The sequence below is a fragment of the Crocodylus porosus genome, unplaced genomic scaffold (genome assembly GCF_001723895.1).
Source record: "Crocodylus porosus isolate Cpor-Errol unplaced genomic scaffold, CroPor_comp1, whole genome shotgun sequence".
Lineage (NCBI taxonomy): Eukaryota > Metazoa > Chordata > Crocodylia > Crocodylidae > Crocodylus > Crocodylus porosus.
The window spans coordinates 3,247,482-3,263,952 of NW_017728886.1; the positions used below are offsets into that span (position 1 = coordinate 3,247,482).

Genomic DNA, 16,471 nt, shown 5'->3' on the forward strand with positions numbered 1-16,471 from the left:
AGAGCAGAGCTTTAAAACCGCTTTTAACTCGGTCTGCGGTGGCTGCAGTCATGTCACCAAGGGGAGAGGACAGATACAGCAGCAGCCGATGGCATCCCGGTGCTCGGCACTGCGGCAGCCAGCGCTGCCCCAGGGGTCCCACGGCTGCCCCAGGCACGGAGTTGGCAGGTTGCACGTCTGGGCGATTTTGCACTGTGACTTGCAGGTTTTTAAGCCAAGACTGGCTGCCTTTCTATAAGACGTGGTATTACTCGAACAAAGGGGATGGATCTGGAGCCAGAATGATGGAGGTGAGGGTCTCTGACCGCAGGCTGCGCAGGGCAGAGGATCATAGTCCAATAACTTTTTATTCCTAGTATTTTTTTTTATTCCCTTCTGTGCTGCCCTGGCTCTGCGCTCTGTCAAATGGCAGACTCTTAGGACGGGGCTCTTTCTTGCTGGGCACAAATAATTGCAGGCCCTGCCCCAAAGCTGTAAGGCTCTTCCTCAGCTCTCTTGACCTTTACTGCTCAAGGAGACGGTCAGCGCAGATGGCCCTCTCATCTTTTGAGATAAGGACAGTTTGCTCTGTTCTCCTGCCTGGGGCTGCTACACCAGAGCAGCTACGCCACTTAAATTTTTCCAGGTGATGCCTCTCCCCTTAGCAATTAAAAAAACAAAAAACAAAAAAAAGGAATAACTTAAGTCACCATGATCAAGCCAAACAGCTTCATGTAGCGTAATGCGCTAATTGCCTTCAAAAGGCACGTGAGTTGGATTGGCAGCATTGAGCGCTTGGAAGAGATGGCTGCAAGGACCAGCTCTGTCCGAGAGCGGAGAGGAAGTCAGGCCTGATGTACTTCCAATTAGCAGCAGAGCACCCGCTGACCTTAATGGATACGGGAGCCCACGCCATCCAGACGGGCGGCTCGGGGAACCAGACTTGACTCGTGCAGCTGAGTAACATCTGCCACGTTCTCCATTAGCGGGAGAAGCAGCTATTGATTTGTTCCGATGTTTCGCTGACCCTGCTGAAGAGAGAAGCTGAGTTATCCTGATCTATGGAAATGCAAGACAATCACCCCGCTTGCTGCCTTTTACCTTCCACGCTGTTATTTCCGTCGGTGCCAAACCAGAACCTTCTTGCTAAGGGCCATCTCATCTCATTCTTCATGGTGGCACGAGTTGGGAGGAAATGCCGCTCGCTGGGCATCGTGGTTGGTTTGTACTATCTGAAGCTTCTAGCGTTCCCACTGTTGGGAGCTGGGATGGGAGTGCCTCCATGAAAGCAGACCCACCTCAGTGTCTTTGGACTGGGAGAAGGTGGCAGGACCTTCTGGAAGGGTTTTTTTGGGAACCCTGATACTGCGGTGCTGGAGTAAAAGCTCAAATTGACCAAGCTGGATTAGGACCCGGGCCCACCCAGTCCAGTACCTTGTCCCCGACGGCGACCAGCCTATTCAGAGAAACCTTTTCCAAACACCGCCATCTGCGAGGGGATGAAGCCTGGAGGGTTGGTTATGCTCCTTGGTGGCTTGGTGGGGCTCTAATAAACCTACCCGGTACGACCTGTACCACCCACAATGTCCACTTCCTAAACCAGATGGAAACCCACAATTTTGCATGGGTTTTCAATGTCCTTTGTTTGAAGAAGTACAGAGTATTGGGTATACAGGGTCCAGGGCTGTGTGAAATGGTTATGTTTCATTTTGGATTCGGTGTTTCGACTCACTGTCCCGTTCCGATTTGGCTGAATCTTGTTTCCAAGTTTTGATAGTGTTTCGGCCATAGGCTGTAATGGGGAATCACTAAAATGCCTATAACTTTGTCATTTCTTGCCTGATTCACATGAAAATTGCAGGGATGGTAGCCCCTTCTGAGGGCACGACAACTGGCAAGTTTCAAGGAGGTAGATGTAGGGTTTTTTGGGAAACTGCATCTCAAACTGTTCAGAGCAAAACAAATATCAGTTTTGGCAGCGGCCGCATGTTGTCATCCTGCACGTAGATCCGGGGGCCCAACCCCCCTGGCGGGAGTTTGGCACAGCCCCGCAGCCCTCCTGGGGGATGTGGGCCCCTGGACCTGTGCATGGGATGACAGCATGCTGCCAGCTGGGGCCAGCGCCAGCACTGGACTCTTCCCAGGTCTGTGCTGGGCAGACTCAGGTGCTGGCACTGTCCAGCTGGCATTGGCAGCATGCTGCCATCCACAGAAAAAAAAAAAGCCCCACACTCACTGGCTGTAGCAGCGGTGATTTGTGGGCTTGTGGCAGTGGGGATTGCCGCACCCAGCGCAGCAGCTGCCCTGTGGCGTGGGTGCAGCACAGCTCGGTGGGGCACTGTGCACTGTATGGGACCTGGGGCAGCTCCATCTGTCAGCCAGAGCTCCTAGTTCGATTCCCCAGCTCTCTGGTATCCCACCAGCTGTTCAAAGGGGGGTGTGGGCTCCTGGATCTGCGTGCAAGGTTTCAGCAGGCTGCTGCTGCGGGCTGGGGAAAAACTCAGAGCCGCCGCCATCCCCAGCTGGCTTTGGCAGTCTGCTGTCATCCTGTGTGCAGATCCAGGGGCCTGCGTCCCCTGGGGAGAGCTGGAGGAAGCAATCGGAGAGCTGGGGAATCGAACCAGGAGCTAGATGTCAATATGAGCGCAGTTCTTCCTGCCCTCTTCCCCCTCTCTCTCCTTAGTCTTTTGTTTCCCTGCAAGCCTGGCTCCGAAATTCTCCGAAACGTTTCAGAGCCTTCCGTTTCGATTCGGATTCGGTGTTTCGGGCCCCAAACCACTGCTGAAGTTTCGCAAAGTCCTAATAGGGAGGTATTCAGAAAATACCCTGGTTTGTGTTGGCAGGGGGCCAGGAGCTAGCTATGCATTTTATCCCATGACTGTTACATACAAAATGCAGAAACACCTTTGGAGCAGAACCCAGCACCCCTTTCCCTTCCCTTTCAAGGCAGCACCGCTGAAACGCAGCCCCTCTGCCTTGCTCTTGTGTCTGAGGCTGCTGGGCCAGCTTTACAGTATGCCAGCTGCCTTAGTCATCCAGCAGGCTTAGGTTTTGTCCCTTCGGGCTGAAAAGGCTTAGAGACTCAGACAAAAGAGACCTCTGTTTTCCCAGTCCCTCTTTTAACAGGCTGCAGTGTCAGCTGCTGGGCAGCCTTCTTGAGTCATAGCCTCCTTCCTCCCTCCGTGCCGGCCTGGCCCCGGGAGATGTTCCTAAACCAGGTTCCCGAAGCCCCATCCGAGTTTTAACCATGTTATAGCCCCACATTGGCCAGACGGGTGAATAGGATTTCCGTTCCTTACAGGGGTGTTGTAAGCTTAAAGACTAAAATGCTCAAATGCCCTGCCAGTCTGGGCCAAAAAGGTATCCATGGACTTAGTTACCCAGAAAAGCTTTGCCAGTCGTACTAGCATAACAACGATTGACCTTGTTGGACCGATTTGGAAGGGTTAAATCGAGAAAGACGCGGCGTGAGGTTGATTTGGGGGTGAGCTGCATCTCTGCAGGTGGGGCAACTGCTACACCTGATGAGGGAGGCTTGATATATGGCTGGAAAGAATTAGGGAGGTTTGGAGACGCCAGGCAGACATGGCTTAGTTTGGGCAGGATACCAGGACTGCAAGAAGCAAGTTTAAAGTGATGGCGTACCATGATTTAGGACGCAAAGATAATGTAGGTACCTAATACCACGTAATTAGGAGGCAAGTTTGACATGGCTGGTGCATTGATTAGTTTGTAAATGCATGATCGGGCCCTTGCTTATGTAAGTAACTGCGCAACAGTTTATGGTTGGCTCGGTGTGTACTTACTTACACGTGTATAAAAGATGCGTGATATAGGACGACTTTGCATGCGCATACCCTTGCGCCTGTCTCTTCTGTTGGCCAGCCTGATGACCTGACTGCCAAGGCACAGAGCTAATCTCATTGTACTTGCTGTGGTTTTTTGATCCGTGTTGCAGTAGGAGTTGAGAGCCCCTTGGGTGCAACAGCAGCCCACCTCTTCGTCCTAAACTGAAACAAGGCTCCCTTATACCAGATTAACGGTGCAGATGCACCTACCCAGCAAAAATGTCATCAGAGAGGTGACAGGTGACTGGCTACCCAGTAAAAGTGTAATGTACAGCACCGTTCACAGTAGATTACCTCAATCCAGAGCCAAGTTACCCCGTGAAAATTATGTAGTAATCTTTCTCTGTGGGGGAGTTACTTGGGCTATGTCACCTGGCTGGGCTGGTTTAACCAGGGATGGTCCTGCCTTGAGCAGGGGGTTGGACCAGATGCCCTCGTGAGGTCCCTTCCAGCCCTGCTTCCCCGTTTATCTTATGATTTGTCTGCTCCATTGATCTGCTTGATTCTGGGATAGGGATCTGCCCAAAGTAATCTGGTTTTCTCACCATCTCGTGGCTCCGTGCTGCAATAGTGCCTACTGCAGGCAGGGAATTTTGGATGGCGCGTTGTGCCGGCTCCTTATGACAGGCTAAATTTACTGCAGGGTAAAGTCCAGGGTTAACGACTGCCTAGTAATCACGTCTGTACCCTCAGCAAGTGCCTGCAGGTGAGTTTTTACAGGTGTCGCCAGTTTTTGCTTTGGTTCCACCCGAGGTTATATTGAAAGAGTTTTTTTCCCAGGCATACAAAGCAAATTCTCAGTGAGGGCAGACCCATAGCTGTCTTTTCCCTGGAAGCAATGGGCCCAGGGATCTAGCTCCAGCTCCTTGTGCAGCCTGCCCTTCCTGCTGCCCACCACGCGGCGCGCGGCTGAGGTTTCGATGATGTTAAGCTAAGAGATGCTAAGTAGCAGCTGAAATCATTACAAGCTGACATGCTAATTTAGGTCCTTTTGTGGTTTGAGGCACGAAGCCAAATTGACTGCCAGGGTTTTTCTTCTCCCCCCTAACTGTGAATTCCAGTTCTTGGCTTTTAATGTGCCTGTTGGTCCCTGCCGACGGTCTGGTGATCGATATGGTCTGCACGCCGGCTCTCTGGTGACTGGATGCAAGATGTGTGCAATGTGCTGAACCCCAAAATCCCACGGGGGAGCCATTCGTTCCTCGCTGGGGAGAAAACGGCACCTGCAGAGCCTGGCACCTCTGACGTCCAGGTGGTTGTAGACTGGGGTGGGGGTTTGCCTTCCTCTGAAGTGGGGGGGCATATTTTAACAACCCTTGTAGCAGCAGGACACTGACCCTTGCATCTCTCTGCTTTACATGTGGCCGGCTAGGTGCCATCCCATGTGGGTTTGTGATCAGGTTGATTGTGTAGTTTTAGTTCATAGGTTAAACCTGGATTTATATGGGTGGTGATGACAGGGGGCTGGACTAGCTGTGTTTTCCAGCAGTGTCTTCCAGCCCTGCATCCCTCTGACTCTGTAATCAGCCTGGTCCCAATTCCCACGTGCCTCTCGTGGCCCCTTGGCACCACTTGGGCGATAAAATAATGGCCTCTGGGTTGATTTTTGGAAGCTCTTACCCTGAGCTTGTCACGGACACGTGCGGTGCCTTGCAGCAGTGAGGCAGCACGGGTTGCGCCCGTCACGAGCTCTGTCCTCCGAGAAGGGTCACGTGCAGCGGGGCGGCTTGTAGGGCTGCTTCACGGGTTTTTTGCAAGTATTTGGGTTACTGTGTTACGCAGGCTGGAGAAGGCACGTGCCTCGGACTTGAAGCGGAAAGGAGTCCCATGGTCCAGGGTGCAGCGAGAGCTGGGCCTGTGGTCTGCAGCGGGTTTGGCCTATGCCTCGAAGGGTGAACCCAGAGAGCAGGCCCCGTTCTCCTCGGTGTGCCCCAGTGATGCCTGGTAACTCCCAGCGGTAGGGACCTGTGCTATGAGATCACTCTCTTCCCTCCCTAAAAGGTGCAGTAAGCCCAGATGGAGGATGAGAGCCCGGTCTGTTTTCTCACCTTGCCCCTTTCCTCTTCTCCCGTGTCCACGTCCCCTCCGCCGTACACGAGTGGCATGGCCGGACACGGGGCGAACGGTTCCCAGGGTGCCGTGCCAGGAGGCATGCCCTCGCTCTGATCTGAAGGGGTTGGATGAAAAGGGAGGATCCACTTTTGGGGACGGGGCGGTTCTCCAAGCCTGTTTCCCCCTCCCCTTTCCCCTTTTATAGTGCAGGCTGGGCATGGAGCTACCGACGTGATGTGCTGCTGTCCAACCAGCAGCGTGTTTTCCTGTTTCCTGTGACCCTTTCGGTGTCAGCACTTCGTTGACCTAGTGCCTGGGAAGGCTTGTCGCCCTTGGAGTAGTTCAGCGGGGATGTGCCAGCTCCTGGAGTCTGTAAATGAGGATTTGACATCCCTCTAAAAGATGGACACTAGCTTAGCCAAAGTCCACGGGGACTGAGGCAGGGATTGCGGGGCAGAGTTGTGGGGTCTGTGTGTTTTTAGGCAGCAGCTGAAAACATGATCGCAAAGTTACAAAGCCTCCCCCAGGAAAGGATGCTGACAGCCGGTACCCACGGGATGCAAACCATTGGTCCTCTGGGAAGTATGGAGGTGCCTGTAAGCCACTTTCCTCCACAGGTCTGAAACGTTGAGCTGTGGCAGGTTGCTTGTGGGTGCTTGGGGGGCCTGGGAGGCAGAGGGTTGCAGGGATTTGATGGGGGCTGTTGCAGAGCAGGGTGTGAATTCCCCCCAGGGACCCACCGCCAAACCATGCAGCTCTGGTCCTGCCTTTGTCGGCGCAGCTAGCGCCTAGGCTCTCGGGTCCCACAGGGCAGAAAGCCAGCACCGAGTGCCAAGAGAGGCATTGAAACGTGTCATCCCCTTGCTGATTTCTGCCCTTCTCCAACCAGATGCCCAGCACCCTGCAGGGCAAGGTGCGTTGTCTGGTCCCTGTGAGTGTCTGCCCCGAGAGGGATCTGCCACTGGTCCTGGCAAACCTGGGCAGCTGTAGCCGCCGGCGTTGTTACAGCACGTCGCCTAGACGTATGCAAATACTGGAAAAACAGGGAACTTCATTGCAGGCTCATTTACAGAGGGAAGCGGCCCAGAAAAGTTGCTGGGAAATGAACCGTGCTGCAGCAGCAATTCTTGAATAGCTTCTCATGTGGATGCTTTTGTTCCAGATTAAAAGTATGGATTCACACCTTGTCTTATTCCAGAGTTGCTGCTGCCTCGTGCGGAGAGGTTTTAAGCTTTTCAGCATAGGAGGGTGCTTGATGAGGTTATAAGGGCAGAAAAGGGGTAATATGGTAGCATTGTGCCTGAAAGCAGGGACGTGTGTGAGATCTTTGCGGCTTTGCTTTGACCTCCTTGCATGACCGTGTACAAGTCGCGTAGTTGTCTGCACCTCAGTTTTCCCCACCACTGACATGAGATCCTAGCATTAAAATGGGATTCTGGCTTTCTGGTGTAATTCAGTCAGATCGGTAAATGGTAGCAGAAAAGGAGTGCACCGACAGGTTGCCTATTTGCATTGTGCGGTGACAGTCTGCCTGACTGGCATGTGGGTGGTCACCAAAACGCACATAAAGAACTTGCTGAAACAGTAAGGAGATATCTACCTTTCCTCTGTGCTACCTGGATAGTAAAGCTGGAAAGAATAGCTTTCCTTGCTGGCATTTTTTTTGCCAATGAAGTCTTTACTTAAACACTGATTTCTGGAGCGGGTACCCATGTGATCTTGGGGAGGGTTTTTGTATTCTGGAGTGTGCGCGCGCCTGTACGCGGGGTATATAACCAGACCCTAAAACACAGATCTTGCTATTTAGTTTGCACAAACAAAGGAGAAGGCTTGAAGGCTGCTGGATCGGTCTTGCACTGCATGTGATGGCTCCCTGTCCCTTTCCGGTCTCGTTCTGGATTTATTCTTTCGGTACTTTGCACATCAGTTTTGAGTGATCATTCGAGCCTTTCCCGCTCTGATCAAATCCAGCCACGCGGCATAGCAGCTGGAAGCTTTCCCCTGTATTTGCATTGCTCAATGTCCATGGAGATGGAGGGTTGGTGGTTTCAACCCGGCTAACCTGATGCACCAACACCGTGCGTGTTGCTTGTAGTGAGCATCTATATAGGTAGGCCCACTCCTGAACTCCTCTCGAGGTGAATGGTGTAGGTTGGTGATGGTGTAGAATGGTGGTTCCCATCTTGCCCCAAGCTTGTTGGGGGGAGGTCACAGCATTGGCAAATGGAGGGTGTGAGACCTGGGGAAATTCAGGTGTAAAAGTCAGGCTTCCATGGAAAGATTGGGAGCTGCAGGTATAGCTGAGATTCGCCTCCTTGACTTCTTGTCAGCAGCTGAATTGTGTAAGGAGCTGGGAGTCAGCCGGGGCTTTTCACCTCGTGGTGCCTAGTCTTCGACATTGAGCAAGAGCTGGTGCTTTTAGGTCCAAGGGCTTCAGGTCCACCCCATAGAAATGACCCAGCTGAGTCCAGGGTCATCCTGTTTCAGGTCAAAGACCACCGGCGGGGGGGAATAAAAGGGAAACGGTGATAAAATTTAGGCATGGGACCTTGGTTTGAGATCCCTGCATGGAAGTAGGCAAATATTGTCTCCTCTGCCCGGTTGTGAGAAGGAAGTGGCTGGGTCCAGGACCCGAGCAGAGGAAGGTCACCAGCCGCTGTGGGTCCTGCCACTAGATCAAGTGCTGTGACTACTAGGTCAGACAGCCTCCCTTGGTGTCTGGGTGGGGGGCTGCGCCAGACAAGGAGGAGGCTCTTGGTTCTGAATTCTCGTCTCCTCTCTCTCCCCGCAGCTGATAGTTGAAAAGACGACTGACTACCCTTCCACTGAATACTCCTTGGTGGAGGATGTAGCACTCCACTTTACCTGTTTGATGGACAGACTGAACGAGCAGCGCCTGTTTCAGCCAGACCTGTGCGACGTGGACATTGTCCTGGTGCAGCAGAAGAGCATCTTCCCTGCCCACAAAGGGGTCCTTGCCGCCTACAGCCAGTTCTTCCACTCCCTCTTCACCCAGAACAAGCAGCTGCAGCGGGTCGAGCTCTCGCTGGAGGCCCTCACCTCCCAGGGCTTCCAGCAGATCCTCAACTTCATCTACACCTCCAAGCTCCTGGTGAACTCCTGCAATGTGCAGGACGTCCTGAATGCCGCCGCCGTGCTGCAGATGAATAACATCGCTTCCTCTTGCCAGGATCTCATCAACACCAGGTCGCTCAGCTTGGCCATGGCCAGCGACATGGCCCTGCCCCCTGACAGCTGCAGCAGCACTGTCCCCCCTCAGTACTACTGCGAGATCAAGCAAGAGGTGGATTCCCCGCACCCCAAGATCTATGCCCGGGAAGGCAACGATCCCTACTCCGTGCGCGTAGAGGACCGGGCTGGCAGCGGCAGCAACCAGCACCTCCCCGCCATGCCCCCCAAACAGTACTACAAGGAGGAGAACGATGGAGGCCCAGCTGCCGTTTGCAAGATGGAGGGGGAGGACTCTGAGGAGGACCCAGACAGCCAGGGCTACAACCGGGAGCAGATCATTGTGGAGGTGAACCTCAACAACCAGACTCTCAACGTCTCCAAGGGGTTGGAAGGGAAGCCGAGCCCCAGTGAAGCCGCTGCAGTGATCAGCCGGCCTGATGGGGATGGGCATGACACCGAGGAGGATGGGGAGGAGGAGAATGAGGAAGGGGAGGAGGAAGAGGAAGAGGAGGAGGATGCCGAAGTGGGGGAGGAGGAGGAGGAAGAGCATAGCGAGGAGGAAGACTTGGAGGAAACCACAGAAGAAGAGGAGGAAGAGGACGATGAAGAGGAGGCGCCCGAAGTAAAAAGGGAAAAGACTGTGCCGCCCCGCCGGGGGAGCAGGGCATCCAAAGCCACCAAACCGGCTGTGTCTGCCTCCTCCCAAGAGGTGACCAAGGTGGAAGACGAAGAGGAGGAAGAGGAGGAGGGCCAGCGTGGGAGGAAGAGGAAAAAGGAGCAGGACGGGCTGGGCCAGAAGGTCAAGCTGGAAGAGAAGCAGCACTACCCCTGCAAGAAATGCCCGCGGGTCTTCAACAACCGCTGGTACCTGGAGAAGCACATGAACGTGACCCACAGCCGGATGCAGATTTGCGACAAGTGTGGCAAACGCTTCCTGCTGGAGAGCGAGCTGCTGCTGCACCACCAGACGGACTGCGAGAAAAACATCCAGGTGAGCTGGGCATTGCCGACGGCAACGGGGCGCACTGGGCCGCCCGGTATCCTGCCCATGGGACTCGGGCCTGGGGGCTTCTTGTGGGCCTGGGTGACGCTGTTAGTGGGGCTGGGGCTCTCCGTGCAGAGCCAGATGTGAGGCTGGGGGTACTTGGGGCCTGGGAGAGCGCTGTGTGGGATGCTGAGTTATGCAGACCTTGGATGTGGGGCTGGTCCGTCAGAGCTAGGCGGGGTGCTACAGGTACCTTGCAGTGGTGGCTGCTTAGGGGAGCAGGGTCCGTGAGCAGCTCCCTGGTGCTCAAGGGGAAGCAGCTCTTGCTTCACCTTCCCACACCCCGAAGCATCTTGATCCTCTGAATGCAGAGGGGAGAGATAATGAGGCTGTCTGATGCCTTGAGGCAACAACAAGAAACAGCGCAGAGCTGGAAGGGATCCGCAGACGTCATCTAGCCCAACCCCCTGCCTGAAGCAGGACCGTCCCTGTCTAAACCACCCCCTACAAGTGCATTGTCTAACCTCGTAGCAAAACCACGCTGTCGACCCTGACACGACCGCACGACGTAACAGTGTAATCGGTCACAGGTCAAGCCAGGGGACCGCGGTGGCTAATGTCCTGCCACTGTGCGGGTCGTTAAAATACAGGCGAGAGATCCTTAGTAGAGCGCCATGCCCCTCCCCTACAGAGGAAGGCAAAACTCCCCGCTATCTGTACCAGTCTGGCCATAGAGAAAAATTCCTTCCTGACCCCAAATGTAGCGATGGGCCTGGCCCTGAGCTCTCTACCCAGCAACCTCTGACTTTTTAGGTCCCAGTAGGAGCACTAGCATGCTTCGGTCATGATCGCCAGCCTTGGCTGTAGCCAACACCTAATGCCTCCGAGGGATGGCTTAAACCCCTTGACACACGTTGCAGCAGAAGGGGGAAGAATTCCCTCCTGGATCCATGTCATGAGCAGCAAAGCCCAGATCCGTGGGAAATACTCACAGAAAAACAAACAGACACAGCTCCTCCTAGATCATCCCTGCCCAGTGGCTGTCCAGCCTCTTCTCGAACACCTCCAGTCGTGGAGAGTGCACCATTTCCCTGGGTGTCTGTTCCACTGCCTCTCTGCTCGAACGGGGCAGAAATTGTTCTTGATACCGAATCTAAATCTTGCTGCAACTTCAGGCTGTTCATCTGCATCCTCCTCGCTTTTAAGCAATAGAGAAATGGTGTTGTGATGCACGCCTGGTAAGGTTACTGCAGTGTGCAGAGCTACTGCTCTGGGGCAGTGGTCAGCAGCCTTTCGAGGTCCCAGTGGGGGCACGGGCAGATGCTAGACGCCAATGCTGCTTCTCTCTGCAAGTGCCACTGACCCCGCCCCCCACTGCTGAGTGCCCCCAGAGTCCCTTGTCTACGGCAGGGCTTGGAAACCTACCACTTGCAGAGCCATGTGTCTGCACCAAGAGCAGGCTGAGCTGGGTGCTGTCCAGGCATCCCAGACTGAAGGCCAGAGCGAGGGGTTGTCCCTGCAATTCTGGACTCGCCAGTGGGAGCGGCTGGAAAAAAACCTGAATCAGGGGGTTGGACGAGGGGCATCTTGGGAGCTCCATGCCTCGAAGCATCGCTGAAAAGAGGTTTATAGTGGAGAGGAAAAGACTGGCCCTCGGGTGGAGAGCATTGTCACGGCACCTGAAGCCAGGTGGGCACAGAGAGGGCATTGCGGAGGGAGCTGGGGGATCAACGTAAGGCTGTGCGATGCCTAACAGATGGGCTAGTTTAAAGTCCGGTCCAGCGGTGGCTCTGCAGACCCATGGCTGTGCCATTAGACAGCTCAGGGGCGCTGGTCTGACGTTTCCTGTGCCACGGTGAAGCTGCAGTGCCAGCTGCTGGGGGAGGCGCAAGTGCAGCCCGGCGGTCGCCGTGTCCGTCCACGGGCTGCTGTTCAAAATGGAAGTGGAGCCGGCAGGAGTCAAGGGACCTGGGTTTCTTGCTTCAGGGCGCTGCTCTCCTGAGAGCACAAGGCATGTGCCCTCCCCGTCCCCGATCCTGCACACCGTGGCCAAGTCTGCATAGCAAGGGGCTTGGGTGGCAGCATCGTAACGGTGAGCAAAGCTGACCAGGGAGTTCAGTTATTAAATGGAGGACAGAAAAATCCAGGCTAACTTCTTCCAGTCTGTCGACCCAGCTCATAACCGGGTTCATCCTCAGTTTTACCCAAACGCACACAGTTTGGAAAATCCACGATGCCGCTGTAGGTACGCGCTTTGTCGAGTGTTTCCGGTTCGAGGTAGTCCTAGGTCTCGAGTATGGTAGGAAAGTTGCACCATTTGAACTGAATCAATGTTAACAACTGATCTGCCTAAAGCAGTGCAAACTCCTCATACAGATTTATGTCAGTTGGGTTAGAATCATAGAAAAATCACAGAAAATGCAGGTTGAAGGGACCTCTGGAGGTCACATCTAGTCCATCCCCCTACTCAAAGCAGGACCAGCCCCAGCTACATCATCCCAGCCAGGGCTTTGTGTAGCTGGGCCTTAAACACCTCCAAGGATGGAGAGTCTACCACGTCTCTGGGTAACCTGCACCAGTGTTTTACTACCCTCCTGGTGGGAGAGTTCTTCCTAATCTCTAACCTAAATTTCTCTTGCTGCAACTTGAGACCATTGCTCCTCATTTAACAGGTTTAGGGCTCACTTAAATCGGTTTAGCTTAAGTTGGGGATTTGCTGACGCGAGCCGAGATAGTTTTGATCTTGGCTCTCCCTCATTTAATTTTGTCAGCAAACTTCCAAATTAAGCTTAATCCAAATTAAATTAATCCTCGCTTCCATCGGTTTAGAGTCTGCTCATCTTCAGGGGTTTGTGCTAGTTTAATGAGACCTGATTTGAATTGTAAAATGAATTCAGTTAAACCAATGCAACTTTCCTACTAAAGACAAGTCTTTCATTGGCTGGATCAGAATCAGAGTCATTTATTGGCCGGCTGCCGCTTTCTGACATTCCAAGGTGACCTGAACCAATCGGGAGCCAGGAAGAGATTCGTTCGTTGAGTATGCTGCAGTCTTATTGGCTAAGCCATAAAACGGCACGTTCTTTTAAAATCCTCCAGCTAATCTTCTAATCTTCACTGGACTGATTTGTATGATGCTGTCATTGCCAATAAAATAATAACAATTTTCTAGATGGCCTCAAATTATCCTTCCGGTGCTGCAGCATTTTTTTTTTTTTTTAATTAATCCAGCTCTGATCTTTTGTGGCGTATTCCTAAAATTATAGCTGCAGGAGCTAAGGGTGGCGAAGCCACTTATAATTGGTGCTCTTGGCCTCCTGTGACGAAGGCTAATGAGGGAGTTGGCGCAAAAGATGCAGGAAGTACAGGAGCGCAGGGAACTTCAGATGAGACTGGCTCGCCAGAAGCATAAATAGGATATTGGTGATAAGCAGTGTTATGTCGGTGGCTCTGCAAGTGATGAATGAAGGATGCAGGTTTGAGCATGGGTCATTTGGGATTTAAAAAACGAGGGGCTGTTCTTGGTGAAGATCTTCCACTGTTGTAGCCCACAATTTGGGCCGTCTTCGGATGCAGTTCCTCTGTTTCCTATTCCGAACGTGTGATGTTACTGAGCTGCGTCTGCTGCTCTAAATGGTTATATGTCTCCACTGGAGTCGCATCAGTTTATATCGGCTGGGGATGAGACCCAATGGGACCACTCGTGGCATAAGATGGTACTCAGCATGAATTTGAATATTCAGATCTGTTCACTTAACGGACAGATTAAACCTCTCTTCTTCTGGAGATCTAATTACACCGAAAAAATTAAATTAAAGGGACAAACTAGCTTGAAATCAAGCTCTTTTAAAGGTTAAGAAAGACAAGAATTAAAGTTTCATGTGCATGGGCCTAATTTGTCACCAGGCAAGATTTTCTTGTGCATCAGAGGAGGGAGAGGCCTGTGCAGATTTTTTGTTTTATTTTTAATAGTATGCGATCCTGTAATTAAAGCCCGTGCTATAATCCACATGCATAAAAACACTGAATTAAGGTTGTGTGGGCAACCTTGCTTCTGACACAGCCTAAGTCTCAAATGCTTGACCTCGACCTAAATGTCAGTGACTTTTTTTTGAGAGTTTTTTTCAAGCAACTACCTTGATTGGGTAGAGTTAAATTGAAGTTATGATTAAATATGAAACGCTGTGCCCATCCAAGATTTTTGTTTGGCATTATTTTATTGTCTAATCAAACAGATGTCAGGGTTTTTTTGGTTTTTTTGTTTTTTGCAGTTTGTAATCTGCATTGATGAGATTTAGGAAGAATCTGTATAAAGTTTATGATCATTTATTTTTTCATAGGATGAGTAAGTTTGAGTATATGATCCAGTGTCTTTTCCTGTGTTTTACAGTGGTGCTGTCCTTGGACCTTTGGGAATAATAATAGCGGTTTGCTATTGCCATGTGTCTGAAGGGCAGGCGTTGGGTTTGGAGGTGTTGGGCTCTTTGGTCCCTGCATGTTGTGGTTCTGCCATCTCGTGGCAAGTGCAGGTATCTTGCAAGAAGTAAGACCAAGAGAGGAGCTGGTTGGCAAAAATTTATCCTTTATTCATTTTTTTTAATGAAACATGTTTTCTTGAATAGCACGAGGAGTTTGGCTGGTGCTCAGGGAGTGAATTAGAATTGAGTGGCTGAGGATGCTCTTGTCTCTAAGAAAGCCGGAAGTCAGGAGGTACGACGTGAATGAGGTAGGGGCTTGCAGGAAGAGGAAAGGATCGTCTCACGATTAAAGCAGCTGGAAGTTGCCAGGTTTCTGTCCTTCCTTCTGCCCCAGGGTTTCTGCGTGTTGCTGGACAAGTCGCTGACGGCTGCATTTTTCCAGGTGACCACTGCGCAGCCTCACGTTGCAGGCGTCCCTCTTCAGACACCTGAGGCATGACTTGCCCAAGGGTCTTGCAAGCCGAGAGCTGTGTTTTTTGAATGCATGTGCTGGTACGTGATGCTAAGGACACAGAAGAATTGGGCTCCATGCGTCTCGAATCAGACACCCAAAAGTCACCAGTGTTTTTTGCACAATTTTAAGCTTAATTTCTCTGTGTTGTTTTCTCGGCTATATAATGTGGATGGTGCCACTCTGCCTCACTGTGCTATTGTGGCTGAATGTTGATACCGGTGACGTGCCACAGATTATCCACGAGGACATGTACACCGTGGGTCCCTACGCCACGTTACTTCTGTGGGAGGTGCCAGGAGGAGAAGAGACTGGTGAGAGCTGGGAGCTGCAGATTGGGGAAGGGCCAAGATCTGCACTCGCCAGCCTGTGACGGTCAGGGAGCTCTCGAAGGAGGGTTTGTATTCAGGAAGGGAACCAAAAACCCAGTGGTCAGGCAGGTGAGTTTGGTGTCAGCATGTAGTATAGGACCACTACCGTGGGCTACAAGCTTGGGGAGGGTATTGGGAAAGGGAGCTGAAGCAGTGCGTGTGTCGGATGCCAAACCCAAATTGACCCCGGAGTTATAGCAATGACCATAGCAATGGTCTCAGTGGCTCGGGTGGAAAATGGGGCGCAGTTCTCCACCGACTGCCCAAGCAAGACCCGGACTTGGTAGAACGAGATCGGCATTGCTGAGCGGTACTTGGGCTCCTTGATTTAACCAGCCCATCGTTACAGCAAGTGCCAGGGGATGATCTGCACTGCCCGCGTTCCCTTCGGACCAGCACAGCATCCCGATGTCGAGGCTTTGGCTTAGGCTGTAATGTGTAGAGCTGAGAAGAAGAAAACTTCCCCCCAGGTTTCTTTTTTTCGGAGGAAAATGCAGTTCTGGCAACCCCCACATCTCTGTCTTTGTGCTGTTTTCCCTCCAATACGAACATTTTCTGGAAAAACCACAAAACAAAATTTGAAAAAAACAGACAAGTTTTTAATCCAAACAGCTTTTTTTTTTGTAAGAAACTTCCTTTTTTTTTTTTTTGCTCTAAATTTCCCTTTGATTTCATTTTAAGAGGTTAAAAAAAAAACCACCCCAAAATTTGAGCTCCTTTGGTGAAAACAAAATGTGATGCTTCAGAGTTGCTGTTCTCCATTGTTCACCCTCCTCTAGTAAGACGTTGCTCCCTTCAGCATCCGCAGCTAGCCTTGGAGGTCTTCCCCTGCGTGTACTGGCTAAATCGGATCCCATTCATCTTCTGGCCCATCCAAGCCTTGAATGGGGAAGTGGGAAGTGGAGGGATCTGATCAACTAAGAAGCAGAGGCGATGTTCATCACAGCAGCCCTGACCTCTCTTAGATTTCATAGACATCAGGGCTGGAAGGGACCTCGGGAGATCATCGAGCCCAGCCCCCTGCCCAAGGGCAGGAAGTCAGCTGGGGTCATAGGATCCCAGCAAGATAAGCATCCAATTTACTCTTGAAGGTGTTCAATGTAGGTGCTTGAACC

At 52.1% G+C, this 16,471-nt stretch overlaps 1 protein-coding gene across 1 annotated transcript in view; it reads left to right on the forward strand.

The window, feature by feature from the left end:
- Positions 1–16,471, forward strand: part of ZBTB47 (zinc finger and BTB domain containing 47) — an 87,223-nt gene that overhangs the window by 41,838 nt on the left and 28,914 nt on the right. Inside the window, exon 2 of the mRNA XM_019529235.1 lies at positions 8,671–10,062. Within this exon, the coding sequence (XP_019384780.1) occupies positions 8,671–10,062 (1,392 nt within the window). The remainder of the gene's footprint in view (positions 1–8,670; positions 10,063–16,471) is intronic.